The sequence below is a fragment of the Hippopotamus amphibius genome, chromosome 6 (assembly GCF_030028045.1).
Source record: "Hippopotamus amphibius kiboko isolate mHipAmp2 chromosome 6, mHipAmp2.hap2, whole genome shotgun sequence".
Taxonomy (NCBI): domain Eukaryota; kingdom Metazoa; phylum Chordata; class Mammalia; order Artiodactyla; family Hippopotamidae; genus Hippopotamus; species Hippopotamus amphibius.
In genome coordinates this window covers 148,530,090-148,557,573 of record NC_080191.1, presented here as the reverse complement: position 1 = coordinate 148,557,573, position 27,484 = coordinate 148,530,090, and the positions used below count along the sequence as shown (strand labels likewise).

Sequence of the window (27,484 nt, the reverse complement as noted above, 5' to 3'; positions counted from 1 at the left end):
CACACGCCCTCAGCACACACAAGCACACAGCAGATTCTATGCACGTCTCTAACTGGGGCCAGTTTATGCACCATGACATCAGCGCAGTATAATGAGCCAAGTTTAAACTCCATCTGGGACAAATAACAGCCAGGCACACTGTGACTTCTTTTGTTTATATACACTGACTAAATATGTCTTGGTGGTAAATGAACTTAAGATTTATTTCCCAAGGCCTCCAAACAATATTCTGCACCCCTGAAGCACCTCCCTGCCTCCAAGTTCTCTTTCCAAGGCTATGCATAAGTGATTTTTAACAGAACACATGATTTTGAAACATATAATTAACATCTTGAGGAGACTCAAAGTCCAAGCAGCCTTCATCAATCTAAAACAAAGAAAACGAGGAACTCACTAGCAAAGGGGTGTGGTCTCCTGGCATGAATACTGCATGACACCTAATCTTGTGTCCCCCCCCACCCCGAGAACAGGAATGAGCAGAGGTGAGACAATTCGGAGATGCTCATGGAGTAATTTCTCTTTGAAGGGTAAACTGAGACTTTTTTTTTATTCTGGCGTTACTTAAGAGCAATAATTATAAATTCAGAAATGAAAAAAAAATCTAATACGTTCAACTCTTACAATAAGTTTTTAGATTTCTTAAGACATAAAAACTGTGCCTCTGGGGTGATATAATTTTTGAATGGAAATGAAAGGCTGGGAGGAAGAGAAAGCACACAAAAGGCCTTCTCCTCATCCCCAGAGTGAGACTCCCAGGGACGAGGAACTCCTGCTGACCTTCTCTGGTCAGCACCATCTCTCAGCAGCTGCTGACCCCAGAGGGAACTGTTCCCCTACGGCTAACTTCAGGGAGAAAATAATTCCCCAGGGAAAGAAAAGGCGCTACTCGGATGGCCTGGGCCTAAAACGACTTCACCCCCAACTCCTCCTGCAAACTCAGCCAGTGTCTCCAGGCTTTAGACATGGTCACTACAGCTTGGTCCGCGATTCTGAGAAGCTCCAGAGCCAGTATCACTGCCATCTTCCAGACTTGACGTGAAGATTATATAAGGTAATAGCAGGAATACTCTTCTTTGTAAACGTTACAATCTACTACTGTGCAAAACCCAGTCCCATGTCTCTCCTGACTGTTTACATGAACAAAACAATGGAAATATGCCTAATCCAAGCAACTCCACCCTTCCTGGAAGGTAGTACATGAGTGGATTCAAATCCCAGTCCCAGTACTGCAAAGTACTTAATCTTTCTCACCTGTGGCTCTGTCTGTAAAAATGATCACCACCTTACGAGGTGTACGTTCACTGGAAAAAATGATGTACCTAAGTGCTTAGTACCATTCTTAGCACGTCATAAGCCCTCAAATAGTTACTATTCATTCTTTTCACCACACAGGGAACAAAGAAATGAAAATATCAGATAAAAACCATTCTTGGGGAGTTCCCTGGCAGTTTCACTGCCATGGCCCAGATTTGGTCCCTGGTTGGGGAAACAAGATCCTGCAAGCCATGCAGTGAGGCCCAAAAGGGGGGAGCATTCTTTCCAATAATTTAACAGATAACCACTCAACTAAAAGTTGAGCATCAAACTGAGACTAAAAGCCCTTGGGTGATCGGCAAGCTTAAAAAGTAACGTTTAAGTTTGAGGTAAAAGCCAAAAATTCGGCTAGACACTTGGCATTCTTTCAATGCCAAAAAATCTCACCTTTGATGTATCTTTTACATTGTTAAGATACTGAAATCTCTGGAATATTACAAAACATTTTAGCCTACACTTCCCCCCTGACTTTAGAATAACTGTTAGAAAATGAGCCACTGTCCCCCTCCAAAGAAAAAGCATACACCGGGTGTGATGCCTAGCTTCAAGTCTCCCTAATGGAGGCTCTTTAAAGTGCCAAGGCAGCTTGAAGAAGCATGGTGTGGAGAGGCAGTCAATAAAAAGTAAGAAGATTCTCAGTGCCTGGCCCTAAGAAAACCGCTTTAAAAATAAGAAAACAAGAAAAGAGAAAGTCTGAGCAGTAAATGGGATGTGAACACTCATCTATTAAAGGATTATGTCCTCTATCACCCAACTCTACCCTCAATTGATTCTTTGGGTCTTTAAAACAGATTATTATTCCCAGACAGCCTATATATAAGCCTAAGGTCTGATTTCTCAACGCAAACCTTATAAGAAAAATACAGGGACTTCCCTGGCAGCGCAGCAGTTAAGAATCCACCTGCCAATGCAGGAGACATGGGTTCAATCCCTGGGCCGGGAGGATCCCACATGCCGCAGAGCAACTAAGCCCATGCACCACAACCACTGAGCCTGTGCACTAGAGCCTGCGAGCCACAACTACTGAAACCCGCAGGCCTAGAGCCTGTGCTCCGCAACAAGAGAAGCCACCGCAATAAGAAGCCCACCCAACGAAATGAGAAGCCCACACACCGCAATGAAAAGTAGCCCCCGCTCACCACAACCAGAGAAAAGCCCGAGTGCAGCAACGAAGACCCAACACAGAAATAAAGCATAATAATAGCTGCCATTAAAAAAAAAATACACATAATTCCTTTGTAACTCATATTCATATTTTATATTATACTTATTTTCGGTCATGACTAAAGCCACCAAATAAATTATAAAGAAACAGCCATTCTATAAGAATGTTTTTTATATAGCCTTTTTGCCAAGGTGATGAGAATTAAGATGAGTTTTAAATAGATGCATTCTGTCAATGTAAAACAAGTCAGAAAAGATAAATGAGCTGCGTAACTCTGGCCCATTTAGCTACCAAACACCATCACTAACTAAAGCACATGCTTCAATGTGTCACAGTTTCCCCCATGAACCAGAGCGACCACTCAATATTCTGATACACATAAAGACCAAAGAAACTTCTATCCAAGTAACATGCTTCAGTGCAGAATTTTTCTACCTACTTAGAAAACATAACATTTTAACGACTCCTAAAAATTAGAAGTCATGCAACACAACTGGATAACAACGCAAGTCCATTTCTCTACACACCTAAGGTTTGGCTCAGAAGAATTGACTTCCACTTTTTAAAAACACAGCTGATTCTTGAAAAACACAGGGCTTAAGGGCACCGACCATTCACACAGTCAAAAATCCTTCTATAACTTATAGTTGGCCCTCTGTATTAGTGGGTCCTTGGTATCCCCAGTTGCACATCTGCAGACTCAACCAATGGTGGATGGTGTAGTTCTATAATACTACTGAAAAATATAAATAAGTGTATAAGTGGACCTGTGCAGTTCAAATCCATGTTGTTCATGGGTCGACTGTAATAGGAATGGAACCCTTTCCTGACATAATACTCTCTAGTCAACCTGTCCCGCAAAATTAGACCACGTACCTCTGATGTTCTGCTATCTCCACGTAAGTGGCTGCCTAGTTATTTGCAAAGCAGAAACCGCTGGCAAAGTAATTTTCTAAATGTAGACTGTCCATTTTATCCAAATGCACATCTACTATACTGCAAAGGGGCAAGGAATGGGAAATAAAGAACGGATCCAGGTCAAATTATTCTAGTTAATGGTTGTGCTCAACACATGCTGCACATAAAACAGATTTCCTCTCAGCAATGATTTATCTGATGGTTGCCTGCTAAAGAAAAAGGTCCAAGGCTGAGAAGCAATACCAACGTAGGCATGGACACTACCGTGGCACTGAAATGCCTCTTCTTGAGGCCCACCACAGTCCAGCTTCAATTTATTGTAACAGCAGAGCTGGCTGGAAAATGACGAAGTTGCACCTAGTTCTGACCAATCCCAATTTAAATGAGAAAACTAATGTAATCTGAAGGCTGTTAAGCCCCAAATTACCTAGATGCAATTCTAGGCCGCTTCAGGGTTGGGCTCCCCTGCAGGTTGTTTATTTCCTGCAGCTGCATTTGGAACTTAGAGATTAATGTTACTAATTTTATGCAGCCTGCTCACTGCTGTCCGGTTTGGAATGTAACGCATGTAACTGCTATACAGTCATACTTCAGTCAATCATTTGGACAAAGAAAAGAAAAGTCTGCCAACATGGAAACAACTATGTGCAAACATATGTCTCAACACATTCTGGATGGAGAACAGTCCCGTCTTTTCCTTCTGTGTGTGTGTGCATATGTTATTTTTACTGAACTATAAGATACATCAATGGCTATCATATTGTATTCAACATGACAAATACCTATTTTCCCAAAAAAAGGAGATTCAAGGTTGGAAATCTACTATCAAATTTAATCTTATTCAAAGAGAAAGTCAATATAGAAATGATTTCAAATAAAAATGCCTCATCTAGGTAATACCAGGGACATTTTACATTTAAAAAATTCTATTTCAGTAAGTACCTAAGGAAAACGCAATTCTTGGAGACTGTAAAAAAGACTGTAAACACAAGCATTTGCATCTCTATCCCCTGGAACGATGATACCTTGCATCTGTGTTTAATGTCCCCTAACTAGTATGTAAACAGTAAAACCAAGGTGCCTGGTTGTTTCTTCTGCCCTTCCTACGCTTTGAGGAGTGCTCATTGTGGCACTGACTGGGGACTCAAATACTGTTCTGAAAAGCAGAGGCCAAAAAAACCCACACATGGGTCCTAAACTGTAAGACAGATAACTGAAACCCTTCTACAAAGCCATATGAACCAGAGCCCACACTAGCTCATTTTACAAGTCATAAGGATAGCAGAAAACTCAGAGACTTAAAATCACTTCATCAGTATGATACACAATGAGTGTGCCTCAAAAATCTTAAATGTTTTTGCTATATTTAAAACCCGGTATGTATGAGCACAAGAAGCAATTTCAAAGGTTAAAAAAAAAAAAAGTTAGCAATCTCCAGGTTGCAAGTTCCGGTGACCACAGAGCCCAGGCAAGTTTGGAAATGGAGAGAAGTGGACAGAGCGGGGCCTGAGGATGACACTCCCCATCCAAAGCAGGCGGCTGCTACTTTGTGCCAATCAACTGTTGCCAAGTGGGACAACCAGCCCAGTTATCAGATCTTCTGGGTTCTTGACATAAAGATGCAGAAATTTGTGTAAGTCTTCCCATTTTTACAGATTGGCACCTATTTTTGTTAACTGTAAAGATTTCTTTTTTTTAATGTCTGCACAACAAATGCAATAGGTAGCCAGTTTTCAAGCCCTGGTTTAGATGAATTAAACGTGTTCATTTCGTTCATCCTTCATCCATTCTGAAGGACTTACTGAAAGCTACCTCAGATGCCGAGCACAGCATGAACAAGAGACACACAGCCCCTGCTCGCCTGGAGTTTAGAGTGCAACCAGACAGTCAAACATTGCAGTAAGTTGAAAACAATCATAATGTTAAAACCACCACAGAGTTTTAAATTGCTGTTATTTTGCAGTGCAACCTTGCCACGCCAGTGTTTTTCCTTAATCCTCTCCTTTTTGAAGGCAGCTCTATTTCTACCATTTGAAGGATACTGACTACATCTTATATATTATTATTATTGCCTTTGGCTAATTAAATTCTGAAGTGTCTCTCAACCCAGACAGCTCAGAGCTGTCATAATTATATGTCATGTGTCATAATTATTGTGGGTGCCACATATAACACCACCCTCTGTATGGCATCAACATTTTCCTTTGTGAGACAGAGATTATGCACAGGCTATGCCTTTTTGGTAGCCTTTGTACTGAGTGGAATTGGCAAACCTAAGGTCGAGAGGATTGTAAAATCAGACCACAGACCTGGATAAACCCACACCATCTTTTACAGTTACAAGGAAGCCCTCAGAAACAGAGGGGGCTGCCTGTGCTACTGGAAAGCAGCTTTGGTGAAGGGGTGCTCATATCTGCACTTCTGCAGAGTCGGTAATTGTGAGGAATAGACATCAGCAGGCCAGCAGTGAACTGCCAGACTGGATACGTCAGAGGGCAAGCAGAGTCTCCAGAAAGAATACTGAAGAGCAATGTTTCCAGAAAAGATATAGGGTTTGCTTGGGGTGCCACTAACATTAGCTCTTCGTTGACTATACTATCCCTGCAGAGTATTCACATTTCATAAAACAGAAACTGATTCCATGATATGCAAAGCTTGAATAACTTCCAGTAAGATCTCAGTTCAGGCTCAGCCTCCCCACAGACACTTTTCTTTGACTGGTCTGCTTTCCTGTCTGCCTATCCCGTTCCCTGATCCACCCCTCCTCTGCACTCCCAAGGCACTGATACATTCTGCAATCCAAGCACTACTCCCGTGGTTCTACACACGTGTAAATACAGCCTCTTTTTCTTTTTTTTTTTTTGGGGGGGGGGAGGGGGGCACAGGGAAGCCACATTTTGCTCCCCAACTAGACTGCTCATTCCTTTAAGGCAAAAACAGTGTCTTATTCAGCTTTGTGTCACCAGCACCTAATACAGTCCTGCGTAGAAGACATGATAAATGCTTATTAAAATGAACAGATCTATTATTCAGCCACTCCTTAATTCACACATAAATCTTACCCTCTCACTCCTCCTTCCCACCCCAAATCTCAAAGAAGAGAAGCTGACAATCTTGACACAAGAGGCCTTATAAGTTTGAGTAGTATAGAAAACATGTACAGCAGTTTGCAATAATAATTTTCTTTAAACCTCTGCACAAGTTACACATTTCTCATATGTTGTGATGCTGAAGAGTCTGACACAAAACTGAGCTTCCCCATATTTGCTTTCCCAAGCCCAACATTTGACCAGCCTAACTTTTTCTAATTTCTAGCTCAAGCCCCAGCCTCTAAACAGGATTCTCTGATAAAAGGTGTTTTTTTTTTAATATTATTCAGCAATAATATTTTAACTGCCAGTCCCATTCTCATCTGAATATCCTTCTTTTTCCTGGGCAAGACTCCCCAAAGTCATTTATTCATTTTTCAACACTATACTGATTGTAAACCTCTTTTGGGGTCCTCCTGACACGGTGGCCATCCGTATGTTTGAAGAATGAACCTGTGTGGTGAGAGATCTGAACTACTGAATGCAGAAGGGAGCTGTCAGGGGAAAAGTTATTAAGAAGATATCAACCAGAACAGAAAAGGTCACTGGATTAGGAGGAGAAGTACATTTGATGTAAAAGACATACTGATGACGAGCGCCGTCTGAACGTGGAAAGTTTTAGTACGTTTAATGTGCTGCCTGGAAATGTGTACTCAGAAGAATGCTCCAGGAAAACTCTCGCTGTGTATTCTGTCCAGGGGAAACAAAGGCTTTCAAAAAGAAGAAACAAAAGGGAAAAAAAAAAAACCTCACTCCCAATAAAATGGCATGCCAAATGTTGATCAATCAAAACAGGCAAAAGTCAAGACAACTGGACACAACTGAACTCCTGTCTTCCAGGGCACTTGTTAACAGGCTATGCCAGAAACAGTTTTCTGTTTACATTTAAGGAGATCTACATCCTGAAGAAGAGGCATTAAGAATACTCATCAGCAATTAATATTGAGGAAGCTTAAAAGAAAAAAGAAAAGCAAGGCATTAGAAAAAAAAAATGATGAAACATTTGCTAGGTGCTCCCTGTGTGCTAAATGCTAGTCAGGACAAAGAGGCGTCTAGCTCTCTCCCCGCCCCACTGAACCTAGTAAATACATTTATGAGAAAGGTACTAAGAATATATGCAAAGTGGCATACCACTGTCATGTTGGTTATGTGTCACAGATTAAATCAGCAAATCAGTAAATTCTGTGTGAACACTGTTCTTAACCCTAATGGTTTCTTTAACTGGCAGCTGCTGTAATTCTTCTTCAGAAATTATTAAAATATTAAGCCAATAGAACAAGCTGGAAATCAGGCTGATGTTTACTCTTTCATGCTCAAAACTAGATGCTACTAAAACTAGATATGCTAAAAGTCCTTAACAAAGATAGTTAAATTAATACATCATTAAGTTCTAAAATGTTTCAGAACATTAGGTTCTGAAACGTACTGTATGAAATGCCAATATTTTGATTACTGAAGAGCATTCACTATAATTTATACAGCCACACACAAAAACTCAGGTGGAAACCTGACCTTTATAACTCAAGAATAGTTATGTGGTTAGGCATATTAAGGGAAGCAAACTTTATTTAGCTATGTTGATCTATTTAGAGATAGAAGAAATTATAGTGAGAGAAGCAGAAGTACTTTGTTTAGAAAACAATAGTTAAAAATAAAGCTGTTCAATTTCCCTCCTAGGTATATATAAGAGAAACAAAAACACACAACCACACAAAAATTTGCACGCATTCATAGTAGCATTATTCATAATAGCCAAAAAGAGTGGAAGCAGTCCGAATGTCCACCAGCTGATGAATGGGTAAATGGACTGTGGTATTATCCATACACTAGAATATTATTTGGCAATAAAAAAGATGTAAAGTACAGGCATACCTTGTTTCATTGAGCATTTTTGCTTTATTGCACTTCACAGATAATTGCGTGTTTTACACATTGAAAGTTTAACACGGCAACTCTGTGTGGAGTGGGTCTATCAGCGCCATTTTTCCAATAGTATTTGCTTACTTCATGTCTCTGTGTCACATTTTGGTAATTCTTGCAATATTTCAACCTTTTTCATTATTATTATATTCATTATGGTGATTTGCAATCAGTGATCTTTGAAGTCACAAAAAGATTAAGACTGCTGAAGGCTCAGATGGTTAGCATTTTTGAGCAATAACATTTTTAAATTAATGTATGTACATTTTTTAGACATGCTACTGCACACTTCAGAGACTACAGTATAGTGTAAACAGAACTTTCACATGTACTGAGAAACCAGAAATTTCATGTGACTCACATTATTGCGATATTTGCTTTATCGTGGTGTTTTAGAACTGAACCCACAATATCTCCGAGGTATGTCTGTACTGATGCATGCTACAACATGGACGAACTTTAAAAACATATGTTAAGTGAGAGAAGCCAGACATAAAGACCACATATTGTATGATTTCCTTTATATGAAATGTTCAGAATGGGCAAATTATCCACAGAGACAGAAAGTAGATGAGTGGTTGCCTAGGAATAGGGGAGAGAAGGGAACAGAGAGTAACTGCTAGAGGGTTTCTTTTTAGGGTGATAAAAATATTCTAAGATTAATAGTGGTCGTGATTGCACAATTCAGTGAATATAATCAGTTTCGTCAAATTGTATACTTTCAATAAGTGAATTATATGGCATGTGGATTATATCTCAATAAAGCTGTTAAGGAAGTTCCTTCTGTCCACCTTGTATATTTGTTATTATTCTTGTTCATTTCTTAGTTGATAACATACTTTACATCTTCATTCATAATGAACATGGCCTTTCATTTTAAGAAAAGAATCCTCCTTTTCCTGCTACCTACATAAAGTAACAAAACAAGGTTTTAAACTTAACATGACTTCGGTTAATGAAAATTAACAGTGTTTCTTATTTAGAGAGCCAGAACAGAGCAGAGCATCTTGCCAAGAACCCGTCCTAATTAAATCCAAAAACCAACAGGACAGAAATCAGGAGGAGGAGGGCTGTGGGGACTAAAGAGCTTTCTCATAACAGTGGTGTTCTTTTGCATATAAAGAAATGTTTAGAATGTCCTCAGCACAGCTGCAAAGTATTAAGAGTTGTAAACACATACAAGGTAAGCTTCACCATACACTCCTAACAGAAATGTAGAGGCAGAGCCCATGGCCAGTGGGCAGCTCTTTACAACAGTACAATCTGGGAGGTGGCTCAAGTACCTCTCCCTTAAAACGTCACCCCAGGGGTCTGTCGGGACAGTGCCTGCAATGTCCATCAGCCCTGTGCCTCCAAATGGTCCTTGTGAAAAAGAAAAAGTATTGTTTCAAGGGACAGCACAGTAAAAGCCTCAGAAAACACTGTACAGATCATCCTCTCTGGTGAGTGCCCTGTGTCCTGATCCCTCCACGCAAACCCACCTGAGCATCACACCACACACGCGCTCAGAGGAAGCAGCAAACAGCAGCAGGCGCCCGGGCAAGCACTTAAAACGCGCGCAGTCCCTGACTCTGGATCCTCTTTTGGATCCTCACTTTTGTTCTTTTTGGTGACCCCCAACCCTCTCCTTCCCCTACCCCTCTCTGCTCTTTCTCCATTAGTTTGGTTTTGCTTGCCCCTTGGGTCTGCCTTCCCCTTGTACCTTAGCCCAGGTTCTACACACAGGCCTTGAGGAGACTCTACCACATTTAACTGCCAAAGCTCAGTGTTAGGACGCAAAGGAAAAAGTGAAGGCTTGAGGGAATGAGGGAGACACAGAATGGGTACTCTGGGGGCAGAAAGAGGCAAAAAAGTGTCAGGTACATAGGCCACTGCCTCAGCTGAGCCGCAGTGACACAGAGGCAAGATCAAGGCATGATAAATGGGCCGTGACTGCTGAGAGCAATGTTTCAAACACACTCTGCCCAATTAACAACTGTGCCCCATTAAGGGAAATTTAGGGTTAATGCCAGTCAGTAGCTTGGCCCACGTAACCTAAATGCCTAAATGTCAACGCTTCTAGCACGATCAAACATATTTGCTAATTAGAAAGACTGAAACATTTCCTTCCGATGAGATTTGTTTAGAATACGTGCACCCTGGGCTAAGAAAGCTTGATATTTGTGACTGTTTATAAAACAGGTTAATTAATAAATTTTCCCGTTTCTTGGCTTTATAGAAAGCTTCTCAGGTGAAATCAAAATGTGATTTTATTAACCAAAATTATTAAGCAGCTTCTACTTAAGAGCTGAGGTAAATATACAGAGTAAGAAATACCACAGGGCCCTCCAAGGAAGTCCAGTCTTTCCAGTCTCTGGTCATTTCCGGGAACAAAGGAGTTTACTTCTGAAGAGAAAACTGGAAAATTCTAAGGGGTCTGTATGCTGGCTTATAAACTATGAAAGGCTACTCTACGCAAAATGAGCTATAGAAATGAGGGCGAAATCATCAAAACACAAAAATGGTGCACAGCTACATGGATAGGTGGTCTCAGGTCTCCCAGGTACATATGCAAAATGGAACCAGGTGATGACATCTGAGAGACTTGAGTTGCTTTCCAAGTTTAGTCACATTTGAATACCTTGCCCCTTTTTTTGTTTTGGCCTCTTAGTTCCCTAATCAGGGATCGAACCCAAGCCCCCTGCAGCGGAAGTGCTGAGTCTTAACTGCTGGACCGCCAGGAAGTCCCAACTTGCCCTTTTTTATCGTTTTAATTAGTGAAAATAAAGAAGACCAAACACCGCACCTTGAAACTATCCATGGCACTTAGAGACCTTCCCATGAGTGGCCAGAGCAGAGCAGTGGGAGAATGATGGAGAGAGGCAAGCACTAACCACGAAAGGTGGACCGGCCACGGTACTGCGCTCGGATTTTATCTCAAGCAAACAGGACAGCTCTTAGCAGAGCAGTAACATGGTACATTTACGTTTTTAGCAGACTGCTGTGTGGCAAATACCTTCTGGTAGGGCAAACATAAAAGCAAGAAGACCAGTGAGAAGGACCATCCTATCCTGGTGAGAGGTGTCGTCTTGGAAATGAAGTAGACACAGCAAACTATGGTTTCAGCAATGCTCCTGAGATAAGGCCAACAGGACTTGCTGACAGACTGTAATATAAAGATGAGAAGAAACAAGTGGAGACTCTGGAGATGGAGAGTAATGGAGGCAAGGAAGCAGAGGCTCTATTTAGAGAAGTACTGCTACAAAGGGAAGCAAGATATGAGATGGTAACTGGGGGCAGTGGGGGGATGTGGAGTCAAGGGAGAGGGTTTGTTTTTGTTGGGTGGGTGAGATGTACAGCTATTTGTGTGCTTAAGATAAAAGATTAAAAAAAAAAGATAAAAGATACTACACTAGATTGGTGGAAATGAGCCAAGAGAGAATCAGGAGTCAGGAAAGGAAATACTCGCATCAGTGGCAAGAAGGGAAGACATTTATTCAACTGACAAACGCTTATTGAGCACCTATTAGATATTCTTTGTTCTTAAGAGGGTCACAGTCTAATGCAGGAGAAAGTAATATATATAAATTATTAAGCAGCAAAGCAATATCCAACAGAGGTATATACAAAGTATTAATGTACTATGATGGATAAAGGGTGTTAATGTACTATGACAGATAGGGGTTGGGGAAGAGCAACGTACTGACATCAAATAAATGGCTAATTAACTTATCTGAATTATTAATATATTTTGCGTAAATATCTTTCAAGCAATTGTTCCCAATTCTACTTTTGACAAAACAAAGACTCCTATTTTATGCTTCTTAAGAACTGCACAAATATAAAAAATGGCATTTATTTAGTATAAGACTGAGGCAACCCAGTTTTGGTAGTCAATTAAAAAATTTAAATAATGTTATCAGAGACAATATTTGTCTCTAATAATTTTTAAAGTTTTACTTACCGTTTAAATTTTTTCCTAAGTGCTACAGGAATGAGCTCAGGAATAACTTTTCTACTCTGTAATGTTAAGTAACTAGTGACAAAGGAGTTTTACAGAAAGCAAGTACCATCATTTTCTGGGCAGCAGGCTCTACACTTGGGAGGACTGCTCCAGGAGCCAGGGTGGGTTCACACAGACCTGTGCATCTTGTCAGGGTCAGTCACCCCTGTGTGAGATCAAACTCTGACCCACCCTCTGGGCATTCTGCTCAGGCCTTCCTGCTCTGACCAATCAGGCAAACCAGTCAAGCACAATGTATGACATGAGTAAACAGTATTTAATTCCAAAGATTTGTACATATTTTCAAAATGATTCATTTCAAAAATCAGGGATTTGTTTTTGATGCTTCAAGAATACCAACTGGATTAGGTAAAGTTTGCTGTTCTCAAAAACTACAACTTCTGATATTTTAAAAAATCATATAGTAGTTCTACAACGAAAACACCTGACCTCTAGAGATCTACAAAGGTTCAAAATCACAGATCTTTAAATCTCAAAATAAAACAATTTCTGGGTTAATGTTTCCCACTTAGACAATTTGACTTAAATTTCCCTCTTGCTGCACCTACCTGCTGAGCTGCATCTCCATTCACCAAGTGAGGCATCATGGCTACCTCTCCGTTCAGCAATGGTGGCAGTTCCAGAGGGATCTGGTCGGTCATCATCATTGTGACGTACATTCATGGAGAATTTCCCTCAACTGGCTTCCTGCAAGAAAATCACCATTTTTTAAAAAGGACTCAAGACCACAAAAATTCACCTGTAACAAGTCAGCAATTTTAGTGCACCGTCATGAGGTCAGCTGACACTCAAATTCTTCTAATCACAGTGTTGTATTAGAAGGGGCGAAGCAAAACCCAGGAAATAGCCTGAACTAGGAGACCACAGACCTGAGTCTTTAAGCAGCCAAAGGAACACAACCTCTAGCTCCTCAGTTTCATTATTTAGCTATAAATTTTAAAAACATATGAATAATAGTAAGTCCCCTAACTCCAGGGTTCTTCCTCAGAATAAAATGAGATAACAGTTTGAGAGGGTAAAAGTGTCAAACGAACACTGATCACATCATTATCTTCAAGGTAATTACAGAAAATAAGGCCAAAGAGAATGACCTATAATAAAAGTTTTCTTTAAAAAAAAAGCAATTAACAAAGCAAGTAAACAAAGGTTAACTGCCTACACTTCAGTTGTCACAATTTCTGACTTTGCCATTAACTTGGTAATTAATCATGTTCTAATTATCCCTCTTCTATCATCTCCTTGAACTGGATTTAACCTGTTGCGTATTTACAGCTTTATCACTTTCGCATATCTTGAGCTTTCCTGTACCTGACACTACTCATGGCACTTTGTACAGAATAAGGCTTAAAGGCACATTCCATTGTTTCCACAGACTAAATGATTTTCATACAGGTATTCAAGACAATGCAAAGCCCACTTTCATTCCATAAAGCTACTTGGCACCAATATCTAGCTTTTCAAAAAAAAGGAAAACAACAAATTCCTACTTAGAATTATAATGTGTTCTTTAAGAAGTATTTACATATCCTTCACTTATGCCAAAAATTTTTTCTCACAAAAAGTTTAACATGGACAGAGTTCAGCATGAACAAAGAAGAACAAATACACACACTATTTTAAGTCAGTTCAGAAAGAAACTGCCATGTAGTTCATTTTAAATTTTTTCTTATTCATAATAAAGTCCCCCCAAATTTCAAATTCAAGAGTATTTGGTAAGTGAATCCTTTAATACTCAATATCCAAATCAGGCAAAACAGTGGGGCAAATCCTTTAATGATTATCTCTAATTTGTCTCAGATGTGACAGAAATAAAATATTTCTTCACAATCTTAAAACCTCCATTCTGAACATTAAGTATATCTCCCTCCCTGCAACCTCACCCAAAAGAAACTCCTTCCCTGGAAGTATCAAATGATGCATAAAAGCCAGCCAAGAGATTATAAACTTTTTTATTTTAAATCAGTAAAATTTTACACTATTCATTATAACTGCATTTGGAGAAACTAATTATTTTAAGCACCAAACAACAAAGTCTTGTCCCAAGTAGGGAAGCACATTCTATAATAACAGGTCTTATAATTCAGTGTTAACAGTACCATCATGCTGTTTTATGAGGCAATTACTCAGTTCCTAAGCAAATAAAAGTACAAAACGCAAAGCCCAATAGTTTATCCTAATGTAGGAAACACATTCTTCCACAATAAAATTAACCAAGATAAACTTCCACTGACACTATCATGACATCAACTGTTTGATTTTGAGTAGTACTACTAGTGGAGTACTAATGTCCATTTCAATTTTATTTCAAATATACTTAACCCTACTAGTGCAGGAGGAAAGAATGGCTAGTTTTCCTCAGGCTGATATTACACAAGCCTATTTCTTAAGCGTATGTTTTATTTGATGTTTCTTCAACATGCAGGTTGGATAAACAGGGCAGTAACTTACATTAGAGGTCTGAGGAGAAAGCATCTGGGGGAAAGAAGCAGTCCACACTCACTTCCACCTTTCCCTCACTCCTCTGCAGCGAAAAGTCCCAAGGCATCTGCTGGTGAGGTTATGGAGACTGTGGCTCTGTCCTCTCCCCTCTCCTCTGCCAAAGTAGTGAGCACCAAAGCCCTCTCCCATGTGCGACAGTCCTGGTCATTTCACAGACAAGCGTAAGGATGGAACCCGCTCTTTTTTCACCCTGCACACACAGGTACTGATAGGAGGACATAATTGTGACCCAGTATAAAATTCAGGCATTCCTGGCCACCGATCCCTAATACCAAAGACTGTCTCAACTCCAACATTATGTCTAACATTGACAATTCCAATTTAAGAAAACCTCTGGTTGGCATCGTAATAAACAATGGAACTTGGTATCATCAAAACACAGCGATCCAGTCCCGCTAGCTGGCACTCTTAAGCACAGGTGTCAAGTCCAAACTGGGGGGTTAAACTCCAGGTTCTGCAAGTGTGGGATAAAAGGACAGGACACCTCCCCCCACCCACCCCACCGACATGAAAATCTTATAGATGTAGGATGAGTGAGGGTGGGAGCCCACACAGAGCTGCAGAAACCCAAAGAAACCAAGTCCACTGGCACAAAGAGATAATTGTATTTGCTTCTGAAAACCATATAGGCAACTTCGGGCAATGCAGCTATTCCACTCAGAAATAGATCTCTGAATCCTATATTTCTTTTCTACTAGATGATGGATTATTCACCTCACAGATGTGCAATGGTTGCTGCAGATTACTGAGAGGGAGCAAGGGAGGGGAAGACAGGGAACTGTGCATAAAAAAGTCAACTGTGTCTACAGTCAGCTCCTTAGAGAGCATACAACGGGAACATACAAACACACACTCCTAGTGCCTCAACTCAGCCGCCCGACTACAGGACCTTTAATCCTGGAGAAAAAACGGAAGAACGAGTAAAGTGAACCATGCTGCAGGGTCTCACTTCTCATAACCAAAGTTGTTAATCCACTTTACTCTCAGCCACCAGCTTGCTAAAATCCAAGGCCTATTTTCTAAACCCCAAGAGTTTCACCAAAGGTAAGCCAGACTCTATTCTGCCTAGAATACAAGGTAAGAGACTGACGTAGATCGGGTGGTTTACGCAGCCAACAATGTTTAAACACCCCTTTCTACGCTCCATGCGTATACACAGGATACGTTCATTTGCCTGGAATTCAAGGGACATATAGAAAAAGCAATAAATTATCTCTAGGCAAGATAACGCCCAGCTATTTAACAAGGCGACTGCCTGCCAACCAGTCCTTAAATTATCACGGAACAGAAACAATTTAGTGCCGCGGACTGTAGAAAGGACAAGGGGAAAGGGCAGGAAGAAGAATTATACAAGAATGAAAACCACAGATGCAAAACATGAAACTTCAGGTACAAAACAGTATGTACTATGGTTATTACCATATTTTTGGTTATTCCCTAGTGATGGGGACAAGGCTGGGGTGGGGTTGGGAGGAGGTAATGACTTTTCCAAATACAAATGGAAAGTCAAATGTTCAGGCTGTAAATTGGGAAAACCACTCAGCCCTAACCATTGACAGCTGAAGAAGGTTAAGTCAGGCCAAGAGACTTGAGAAGGCTTGCCATGTATCAATCACTTAACGGTGACACCTCCCCCCAAAAGTGAGTCTCCTCTGTTTCGGCTTTAACCCAGACAAAACTACACAGGTACTCAACTGAAACAGGTGTGCCTTGGCACCACTGCTCTGAGGAGACCTGGAGAATGTGACATGCCTAACTAAGACAGGTGACCGAACTTTTCAAATGGAATTTTAAAATGAAGCAATGAATGTGGAAGGCTAACTTATACAAACAGTTAACTTTAAGGACCAAAAACTTTATTTGCAATAATTGTGGATGAAAATTACACATTTTCTTACTTCATTATAAAGCAGGCTGGCCATAACTTTTTTTCTTAGGGATGTAGGGTCATTGTTTACAATACTGTGTTCAGTCACAAGGTGATGTACTAGGGAGTCACTAAGCATTCTGACCTTACATACTCAGAGAAATTCACCCCTACTTTGAGTTCTTATGTTTAAATTCTATGTTTTTTTTTTCCTCTCTTCCTCATTAGGCTGTACCACAAACTACACCTCCTCAAATCTGAGAACCATATCCTAAATTTGCTGTCTTACATCTCCCTTGGGCTGGGAAGCCAGGCTGTTAGTTATATATACATAGAGGAACGGTCTCTGGGGTCTCAGAAGCTGCCCTCTGTGCCTTGCACCATCTTCCTTGACCACGTGTGGATTACCAGCTCTGAGGGAAGCTGAGTGAGCCAGATGTGTGATCTCTGGATAACACTGAGCTGTAACTGCTTTTCGTGTCAGTCAGAAAGTCTCATGAGAAACAGCCCTGACAAAACCCTCATTATCCTGGTCTGGGTTCCTTCTCCCCTAGACAGATGTGTATCTGAGCTGGCCAAAGCTATCACAGAACTCATGCATTTTATTCAAGGCTCTACCACATCCACACTGTCCTCCTCCCACACAACAGAGTTCTTGCAGTAAATTCATTCTTTAGATCACTACCCTTTACAAATAAAGAATAAATAAATGTGCTGCAAAACTAATCAGAATAAACCAATAGAAAATGATGACCTTTACTACAATGCTTTTTTCTAAAGCTCTGAACATTTTGGTTTCTTTCCCACAGAGAGCTCCACGGTCTCACTCCTATTCTTTTTATTCTTACCCACACTTCCATTTCAAAGAATTCAGTCACAACCACAGGCCCTCACAACCTCTCCCCCTAACCACACACCCTCACTAAACCACAAGTGCTTCAGGCTCGGCCAGTTCTGTTCTTTTGATTGACAGGGAAGGGATGCCACGTGAGCGCTTGTGGTTAACTTCCCTCTCTCCTGAAAGCAAGTCGCTTGTTACCTTCCTTACCGGCTAGCAAGTCCCAGAACCAAAAGACTTCTACGCTAATGGCAGGGGTGGGGCCTGGGCACTCTGAAAAACAGATCCTCAGTGTTAGTAAGACATTTAATTCTGTCCAAATATGCCCCCAAAGCTTTTACGGAACACCTTATTTTAAAATAATATTACAAAGGGTCTTCAGTTTTTACATTACTCTAGGCAACTGGGTTATTACTTTTTCCTTTTATTTTGCTTCCCTCACTCCAAGTCTAAAAAGGTTTTCCATGGTATTTTGGCCCTAGCCTATACTGAGAAACATACGGCCAATTTCATAAAAAACCTGATTCTCAGGAGAGAACCACAGATCCATTTCCAAAGGCCAGAGAAAGCAATTGTATACTGGGAAGAATTTCTAACTTGAAAACAACCAAAGCCCTTAATCACTGCAGGGAGAGTTTTAAGTCTGTGGACCTGGCCTTCATATTAGTAACAAAATGTCCTGGTCCTCACTCCATGGGCCAATGACCCAAATTTCCTTACATTAATTCAAGATGTGAGTTAGCAGTACAGTACACAAATTAGTTTCAGATGACAAGAGAAAAAGAAACCTAACAGCACCAAAAGGAACAAAGTATAACCATCAGCACCAAATGAGGTGGCCCTGCTGGGTGAAAGGAGATGGACTCCTTGAGTTAAATCTCAGGCCAGTGCCAAAGTGCAGTCTCCCAAGTTCACTTTACCTACACCCCGAGGTGCCTTTTGACCTAAACTATCCCAGGGAAGTGTATAAAAAGTAAAAGCAGTATGAGAACCAATAAGAAGAATGCATGTGTGTCAATTATATCTCATTCTTTTTTTTTAAATGCACATCATCAGTTTTAACTTTTTGCTTCCACTCTGCAATTCAAAAGCACTTTCAGAAGTGAAATGGGTTTCTTGATTAATGGCAAATGGATGGAAACCCATCAATTAAGACCTATAAAGCAATTAGGTAAATAATCTAATAAATGATAATAATCTTAGGAATTCATACCACTAAAGTTAATTGTGATTCCATAAAGCTTGTATCTTTTCCAATAAAATATACATGAACCAATCACCTTCACATAATCTAAACGGCATGTAAACATTTTGCTTGCTACATGCTTGTTCTGCAGCCTAAGAAAAATATTCTCATGGGCACGTTAGTAAAATCACAGCTTTATTCATAGTTCAACAAAAGTTCCTTCTCTACTAAAAATACTAAATGACTTCCAATAGTAAGAATCTATTGTGGACCAGGTGTCAGAAAATCATCACAAACATACCAGAGAAGAGTTCTAGCCATTCTTTTTTTTTTCTTTTTAATAAATTTATTTATTTATTTTATTGGCTGTGTTGGGTCTTTTTTGCTGTACGTGGGCTTTCTTTTTAGTTGCCGTGAGTGGCAGCTACTCTTCACTGTAGTGCATGTGCTCCTGATTGCCGTGGCTTCTCTTGCTGCAGAGCACGGGCTCTAGGCGCGTGGGCTTCAGTAGCTGCAGCACATGGGCTCAATAGTTGTGGTGCACGGGCTTAGTTGCTCCGAGGCATGTGGGATCTTCCTGGAGTAGAGATCGAACCCGTGTCCCCTGCATTGGCAGGCGGATTCTCAACCGCTGCGCCACCTAGGAAGCCCCTAGCCATTCTTTTAAACAGTAATAAGGAAAATAACTTTTTTTCCTGTTTCAATACGGTGAGAAAAACCCCATTAGTAGTCAAAATGACAACACAATAAACGTACTGAATCACAAAAAAACAGGGGCTTTGTTTTGCTGTGTTGTGTTTGATGCAGATGGATTTGAGAGGTTACTAAGAAATTACTGTATCTCTTTTAAAACAATATTAATTATCAGATAGCTAATGTTTTATGAGTGATTACAAGTTTCTTAACAGCTGCCAATATACAATTTAAGCCTAATAAAATTTAATTTATTATGATTTGTGCAGCTGATTTACATTTGTTTATGCCATGACTAGAAGAAAAATATTAAAAAGTTAAAATTTGACAGAGAATCCTACAGCACAGAAAAAAAAAGAAAAATTGCTTTCATGAACTTCCTTCTCATACAGGTGGCCATTATGCATACATGCCCTCAGTCACAAGGACTGACAGCTTCCTAATGTGTAGTCTTCCACTCTAAGTTTTATTAGCAAGATTTAGAGTAACAGAGAGGGAGAGAGGAGGAAAGGAAAGAGAGACATTGAGAGAGGAAGAGAGAGAAGAAAGAAAAAAAAGTTTTTAAAGTTATACACATTCTTACAATTCTAATGAGATATCAAAGTATTATTTGCTGTTTTATTTTCTTCATCAGAAAAACCTCTTACCTTCCTGCTCCATTCTGGTTTTTCAAGACCTAGAAACTCTCAAAACAGTTCTAGCCTTCTGAGCAAAACTAGAAACAGCTTTCTGATAATAACTATGGAAACAACAATAGCATCAGTAGAAAGAAAAAAAAATGATGAAAAAAAAACAGAAATGCTGTGCAACCCCCTTTACCTGAAATTGAAAAAAATCTGCTCATTCATCAATACACATCAGACTTTTCATTTACCACGTTCCTGCTACTGTGAAAGCAGGACTTTTCTTTCCCTTCTGGTAACACGAAAGCAGTGGCCGTAGCACTAGCTCTACTGTGGGGAATTAGCACGTGGCCATTTAGGAACCTGATGTGGGGCACTGCCACTGGACAGGAGAAGACTGGAGGTAGTTTCAGTGCTTCTCCTTGTACCGTCTTTTCCGTACACTGTGGGCAACCATGAGGAAAGGTAGTTGTACAGGCACACTCTCCTTCACTTTTCTGAAAATCAAATTAAATTGTGCCCAAAAGAGGACATGGAGAGAAACCAAAGATATTTATTAGAATTTTTCACAGCCCCTTCACTAAAAACTGTTCAAAGGACCAGTATGTTATGGCAAAAAAGCACTAGAGCAGAGAGACCCCAAGATTGAGTGCTGAAAAACATGAGTTCTAATTTGAGGTTTGCCAATAACTAGCTTTAAATTGGGGCAATTAATTTCTTCTTTTACAAAATGACAAGATTATAGATTTGCCTTAAGGTTTCTTTTTGCTCTTAATAGACTACATTTCAAAACACCATTGCCTACTGTGCTCACTTCATACAGATTAAACGAAAGCTAAAAAGAGAGGTTAACTCAAACTCTAAAAACCTGTTAGTTTCTCTTCCTTGTATGAGTATAATCTGAGCCTTCTGCATAAGAGAGGAAGAATCTAAGTAAAATGTTAAAAAAAGAAGGTACTGAGTAAATAGTGATAGTAATCACTGTGTTTTTATGCCAATGAAATCTAATTTTACAGCTGAGTTCTACACAGCTGTGAAAGAAAGACTCTTGCCATGGCTTGCCACTTGAATGAAAGAAGGAGTGGTGATAACTGTTCATGCAGAAAAACCTCTTGAGACATGAGCAGTACCTGGAGGTATGCACCCAGCTGGTTGGTTGAGGCACAAATAGTCTGGAATTTGTATTCTTGTCTGACATGGGTTCATTAGTGAAGTTAAATCACAGTTGTCTGAAAAAGTTCCTAACCTTAAAAATATTCTTGCTTTTTGCATCCAATTATAAACACAGGAGAATTAGGTGGCAACGTTTAAATTCACAGAGAAATCCTGTGAAACTGAGTTTAGATTAAAAGCACCACTACTACCACCACCACCACTGCCATGGATTAAGATAAATAACAATAAATGATTCAAGCAACAAATAAAAAAAGAATTGTCCACTGTGCTTCAGAGACCAGGGAGGGATGTCAAGTAGTCTAACGTATGGGCCCCGCCTTCAAGAATCCATGGATGCTTTCTTTTTTTTTAATTTGGCAAAGCATAGTCATGTCTGAACCCAAAACTACCATATATGGAAGGCACTATTTTATGAGAAGGAAAAAAAAATCTACATATCTAAGGATCACATGCAAACATTATATGCATTCTGAGGCTACTTTCATCAATATAATTCTCCATGAATATACAGAGGTTTGGTTGCTTCCATAGCCCCTCAATATACCCCAAATGTTTAAGGAAACACAAAAACTTAAAAAAAAAAAAATTACATCACTATACACACACAATCTCAGGACCTCAGATGCACATCCACACATAAACTGCTCAGTTCTGCAAACATTAACTAAAAGGGAAGGGGGGCCCAACTATAGGAAAAGTTTACCAACCACAGGTCCGTTTGTTTTGTTCCTTGTTTTTAAACGGTGTTTAAAGAGGTTTGCAGACATAATTAGACATTTTTTATTAAAACACCTAGACTCTGGGTACACTCAGCACAATAAATCTCACATCCCTTTCTCACATCACAAGGATGACAGTCTAGCATCTGCAAGGAAACATTCCAAAGCTATGAGCCCTTACTTTCACACATACCCAAGCTAACTTTGTCACATACTTTATCCAAAGATAAGAATAACTGAAAATATTTCTTTTCAATATGATTTGAAAATGTGTGGTTGTTTCCTTATATCTTTTTTCTATAGGGCGTTGAAAAAAAAAGTCTAGAACACTATAGTCCAAGAAAGTAAAAGGTCACTCCTAAAGCCCCCTCCAGCTCTAGGTCTTTGCACTTCCCCACCAATCAACCTCCAAGCTACAAGGGGGAAGGGTGCAGGTACAGAAAGAGATGAGATGGGAAATCAGAAGACACACTCTCCTCTCCATCCCAGAACCTGAAGCTCACTCTCACTCAGCCCTTGGGCACTACCTGCCTGGAAGCCCCACAGCACTGTGACAGGTCCCACTGCTGTCAGATCTATGGCTCAAGGTGTGCCTGCACAGGCCCTCTGGGTCTCAGTTTCTTCATCTGTAATGTGGGTGCTTTAATACAACTTCTAGATTCCACTCTGATGAAATCGAAAATGTATTTTTTATTACTCTGCTTTTAGAGATCTACTATGAATTAAATTCACATTTTTACAACCACTTGGGTACCTAACAGCCATGTATAACACCCTTTATTTGGGAGGATGGCGAGGGGGGAATGGTTGCAAATACCAAACAACTGACTGTTTCCGGGGAAAGGTTGAGAGAAAGAGCCCTGAAGCAAAGGAAGGCACAGCTTGAAGCTCCTGCACGCTAATTCTTACCTAGCCTCACAACATTCATATGAAGGAGGCAGTGTTCCCCTCTTAACTGGTACTGCAGCTAACGTTGAGAGAGGTTAAGTTATATGCCCAAAGAGACTCAGAAAGTGATGGTAAGAAGTCAATGTTCTCTGAGTGAGCTGATTATCACATCTGAGAATCTGGCAACAAAACATGGAAGTGGAAGGGCTGATGAAAAATTCATAGGTTAGTGAATTTCAAAAGTTAGATAAAACAAGCACATAGCACAAAATTCAAAGATAACTTTCAAAGACACCCAATTAAAGTACATTTCTCTCCTATCCAATCCCCAGGTCCCCATACACAAAGGCAACAACTGTGAGTTTCTGGTGTATCCTTACCAAGATGCAGATTTAATGATTTTTTAAAACACTTTTTAAAGCAGCTTAAGGAAGGTTAAGCAAATTCACTGTACTATCACGTAGTCCAGATGGTTAAAAATTAGGGAGAAAAAGAAACCGGCAGAAACCAAACTATAAACTACTAAAGTTATACTCTCTGTGGTGATTTTCAAAGAGATATGCCATGATTAAACACAAAAGCTAAATTACTTCACAAAGGAGGGCTGCTTAGCAAGTTATTGATGAGGAGACTGTTAGAACAAGGTATCTATCTGGTACAAAGGGTTTCAATATTCTATTATTTTCAAGAGCCTAAAAGAAGGACTCAGCTGAAAGGAATCTTCTAATATAGCATCAAACAAAAGGACATGAACAAAGATAATAATCTATTCTTTTAATGAATATTTACTAAGCATCTACTATGTGCCAGGGACTGTACTAGAATTCTAGGATTCTAGAAATAAAGACATGAGGTTAAATAGCATTACACTGAAATGTTATATTCGATAACCCAAATCCACACTGGACACTTCTGACAAAACCAAAGTCAACAGACGTCCACGCTATAGGAAACCTTTCATCTGAGATATGTCTAAATTTGGTTTCCCAGTTATGCATCTTTTCTAGTCTTAAGTATGCCAGAAGACAAGTTTGTCTTCAAAACATGCCTCCTTCCCCAACCTTAATTTCTGATTAACCAAGAGGATACTAAAATTGTTTCTTTAATCAGCTCATATAGAATGCAATCATGTTTACTTAACAAACTCAGTTTTGTTGAATTGAATAGATGTTATAAAACACTTACTGCAAGGAAGAGCTCTGAAGCTGTTACTTCAGCCTGGTAGAAGCATCACTGATGTTTTATCCAATTTATACTTAAATACATATTTCAAAGATTTCTGATATTTTATTACTAATGTTAGGTGTTGGTTCAAATATTTCTTCCTCCCCTATGTGAGGGAGGGTGGAGAAATCAATGAGAATAGTATATGATACACTGAAAATCAGTTTGTAAATATGTTTTTTAAAAACAAACTATTTCTTGAAGAATCATTACAACTGATGACATTCTCATAAGCAGCTCTGTATTTCACCTAATGTGACTAAACACAAAGCAAATACCAGGTGTCCCTTAGAACTTACAAAGTACTGAAACAGAAAATTCACATAGACACATAAAAAAACAAATTAGCAGGTGCAAAGACACTGTGTAAGGAAACATCTATTTACTGTATCAGATTTTAGCCCATTACAACAAAATTTTAACATGAGCAACCACTTTACTAATTCAGACTAATATTTTTGAAAACACAAAAATGTGGAATTCTTCAGAAAAAAAAATTTCTTTTACGGGAAAAAAAATTGTCACATACCATAGAGCATCAAGGAGATTTGTTTTAATGGATGAAACGGCAACTGGAGTATATATACTTAATCCGCAAACAATGAACCTAAACGTTTAAAAGCATGATATGTGCCTATATCCTAAACACTCCCTGTGAATAATGATGACACCATTAATTACACTAATATAATTTGCTTAGAAAATGTAAAGGGGCCACGTTCATTTATTTAATAAATACTCACTTCGGTTCTGCTCTGTGTAAGACAGTCTCTTGTTCTGAAATCACTGAAATTCTAAATTTAAGGAGTCCACTAACAGGCTTTAAAATCTTTCCAGAGAAATAATTTTAAATTTCAACTCTGCTACAAAATGCATGTTCTCCAATTCAATTTTCATATTTCTCCTCACGTGAAAGCATGAAAGACACAAAATACTTTTCAGTTAACGTTACTGAAGAACTCAGAAGCATAAGGCTGAAAAAGACAAAAAACATTTTAGGATTCTTAATCAATATGACCTCATGAACCCCATTAAAAGAATCTCAGGAACACCCAAGGGTCCCCCATATCACACTTTGACAACCACTGCCCCATGCCAAGCAGCTTAGATGTAAAAATATAAGAAAAATTTCAATTCATTTTCTAGTAGACAAAGATTGCTGTCCCTATTTTATACTCTGTACATCCACAATTCACCTGGCAGGGTCTGAACAAAGAACAATTAATCCAAATGAAAAGGAATCCAAATTCCGGCATGGATTTTTCTCTCCAGGACTTTATGTTACACTCTTTAAAAGTACTTTGGTGAAACAAATTCATTTGGTGAAATCTTGAGAAAAGAGCAGCAGGCTGGAGGGACAGGAAATGGATGCCAGGGACCAGGTACTGCCTTGCTGGGAATGTCAGCAAACGCTCAGGGACAGGGTGGGACTGACTCCAATAAATCCAGGCCCATTAGACGGGTACCCCCATTCCACCTCACAAATAATCACATTCATGCCCTGGATTCAAAGCAAACAATCACTTCAAGGAAATAAAGACAAATAATTCTGTGTTGCCATTCCCAAGTAAGAATCTTATCTGCTCTGATTCTAGACCTTCATTTACTGCTCAATGAGCCCATTTGATGACTTGATATAGTATTTTCTGGAGTCACTACTTTATTTTCTTTAGCCACAGGCCTATTATGTCTTTCATCAGAGAAGCCAAAAGGAGTTTTCTGAGGCATAAGGATAACTCTTAAAACAACAACCTCGTTTCAAATACAGACAGAACAGTTAGTAAGAAAGTGATACTCATTTCCTAGAGCAGCAAATTAGCAAGATCAAAATATTCCACAGCTAACTGATTTACATTCAGCAAACAGATAAGAGGCTTCCCTTTTATTTTTAAAAATAGATTTAACAAGCATATTAATTTTCCATTGGCCACTATAAATAAATGGAACTACAAAATATCTTTCTTTGCAAGGGCGTTCTGGCCAGTCGCTGTGAGCCTGACCCCGAACGGAATGTGTATTTACATTGCCGAGAGGCTGCATTGTGTACTGGTGGGAAACCACTTCTCACAAACCTCCCATTCAAGGGAGCCCTCCACAATAGGTACTCACACAGGAAGCAGGCCTCGCTAAAAGCACCTCCGAGCGTTCCAGAGAGAACTTTCCAAGGCAGGGGATGATGAACCACTGTAAATGCCATGTTCACAGGCCCCAACTGCCTACACTTCAGGGTCAACAAAGCTGGTGTTGTCCACAATCATTCCCCCAAGTTCGTCCCAAGGTAAAAGGGACACAGTCAACAACTGCATTTCATTTTTCTAGCTAATCTCTCAGGGTACCACTTTGTTTAAAAAATATCGCTATTTTTGAAAATATTTTATTTTGAAAAGCTATTGCTTTTCAAAACTAATGAAAGGTATTAGTATTGAATACGTAATTTTTTAAAAAATCAAAATCTCAACAGTTACTTCTTTATCTCTACTGAAAATTAGGGTTCCTTAAAGACTAACCATTTTGCTTAAATGCAAAGCAAAACAAAATAACTAGTTTTAACTCCTCAAATAGGAAAGTGGGCATTGTCAGCATCATATCAATGACTTCTGCACATATATGTGAGGAAATAAAGATAATGGTTACACACGCCATCAAATCAATCAACTGCTGGTTGAAAAATGCAATTAACAAGTAGGTTTTGTCAATTTAATACTACACTGCTAAGCAGTTGGCTTTTTCCTCCCTACCTGAGCTTTTAAAAAAACACAACCAGGTTCTTCCAAAAATGTTGATTACGTTATCAATACCCAAGTTTCTCAACCTCCCAAAGAAAGGAATATTCTTAGGTCATTAAATAACTTAATGATATTGGGCAAGAGGCAACCCCTCTGACTTATTTTTCTCATTTCTCTAATTAGAGGACTAAACTCCATAATCAAGGTCCCTGCCAACTCTAATAATCTATCAATTTGGGTACCGCAACAAAGAAAATTACAATTAACACATACATCTCAAGGATTTATTGGAAGCCTAATACTTAAGGCAGCCACCATAAAATAAAAGGCATCTGCACCCATACCAACTATAAATAATACCAGTTACTAGCTTCAGGAAGTCACTACTGCAATACAGAAAAAGTAAGCCAGAAATACCACATGGAAATGCTTATAACACAATATTCAGTGAAATGTATGGAGTACATACGTACATGCAATTGTTTATAAGGCTGAAATGAAGTAAAACCAAACTGTTAACAATGGCTAACCTATGGATAATGAAACGAGTGAGTTGTATTTTTTCCTTTGTACAGCTATAATTTTATAATCATAAAAGTTAACTTTTACAAACCCATATAATTCAATCTACATTGC

General features: G+C 39.4%; 1 protein-coding gene across 9 annotated transcripts in view; it reads right to left on the bottom strand.

The window, feature by feature from the left end:
* The window catches only part of FNDC3B (fibronectin type III domain containing 3B), a 324,758-nt gene that overhangs the window by 243,547 nt on the left and 53,727 nt on the right, over window positions 1-27,484 (bottom strand). For 8 of the 9 annotated variants that reach the window (XM_057738341.1, XM_057738351.1, XM_057738346.1 and 5 more), the window contains exon 2: window positions 12,958-13,096. In XM_057738341.1, the coding sequence (XP_057594324.1) occupies window positions 12,958-13,068 (111 nt within the window). In that variant the 5' untranslated portion in view covers window positions 13,069-13,096. Of the gene's footprint in view, window positions 1-12,957; window positions 13,097-14,857; window positions 15,183-27,484 lie in introns of those variants that run through there. The other variant, XM_057738343.1, reaches the window with a different exon arrangement.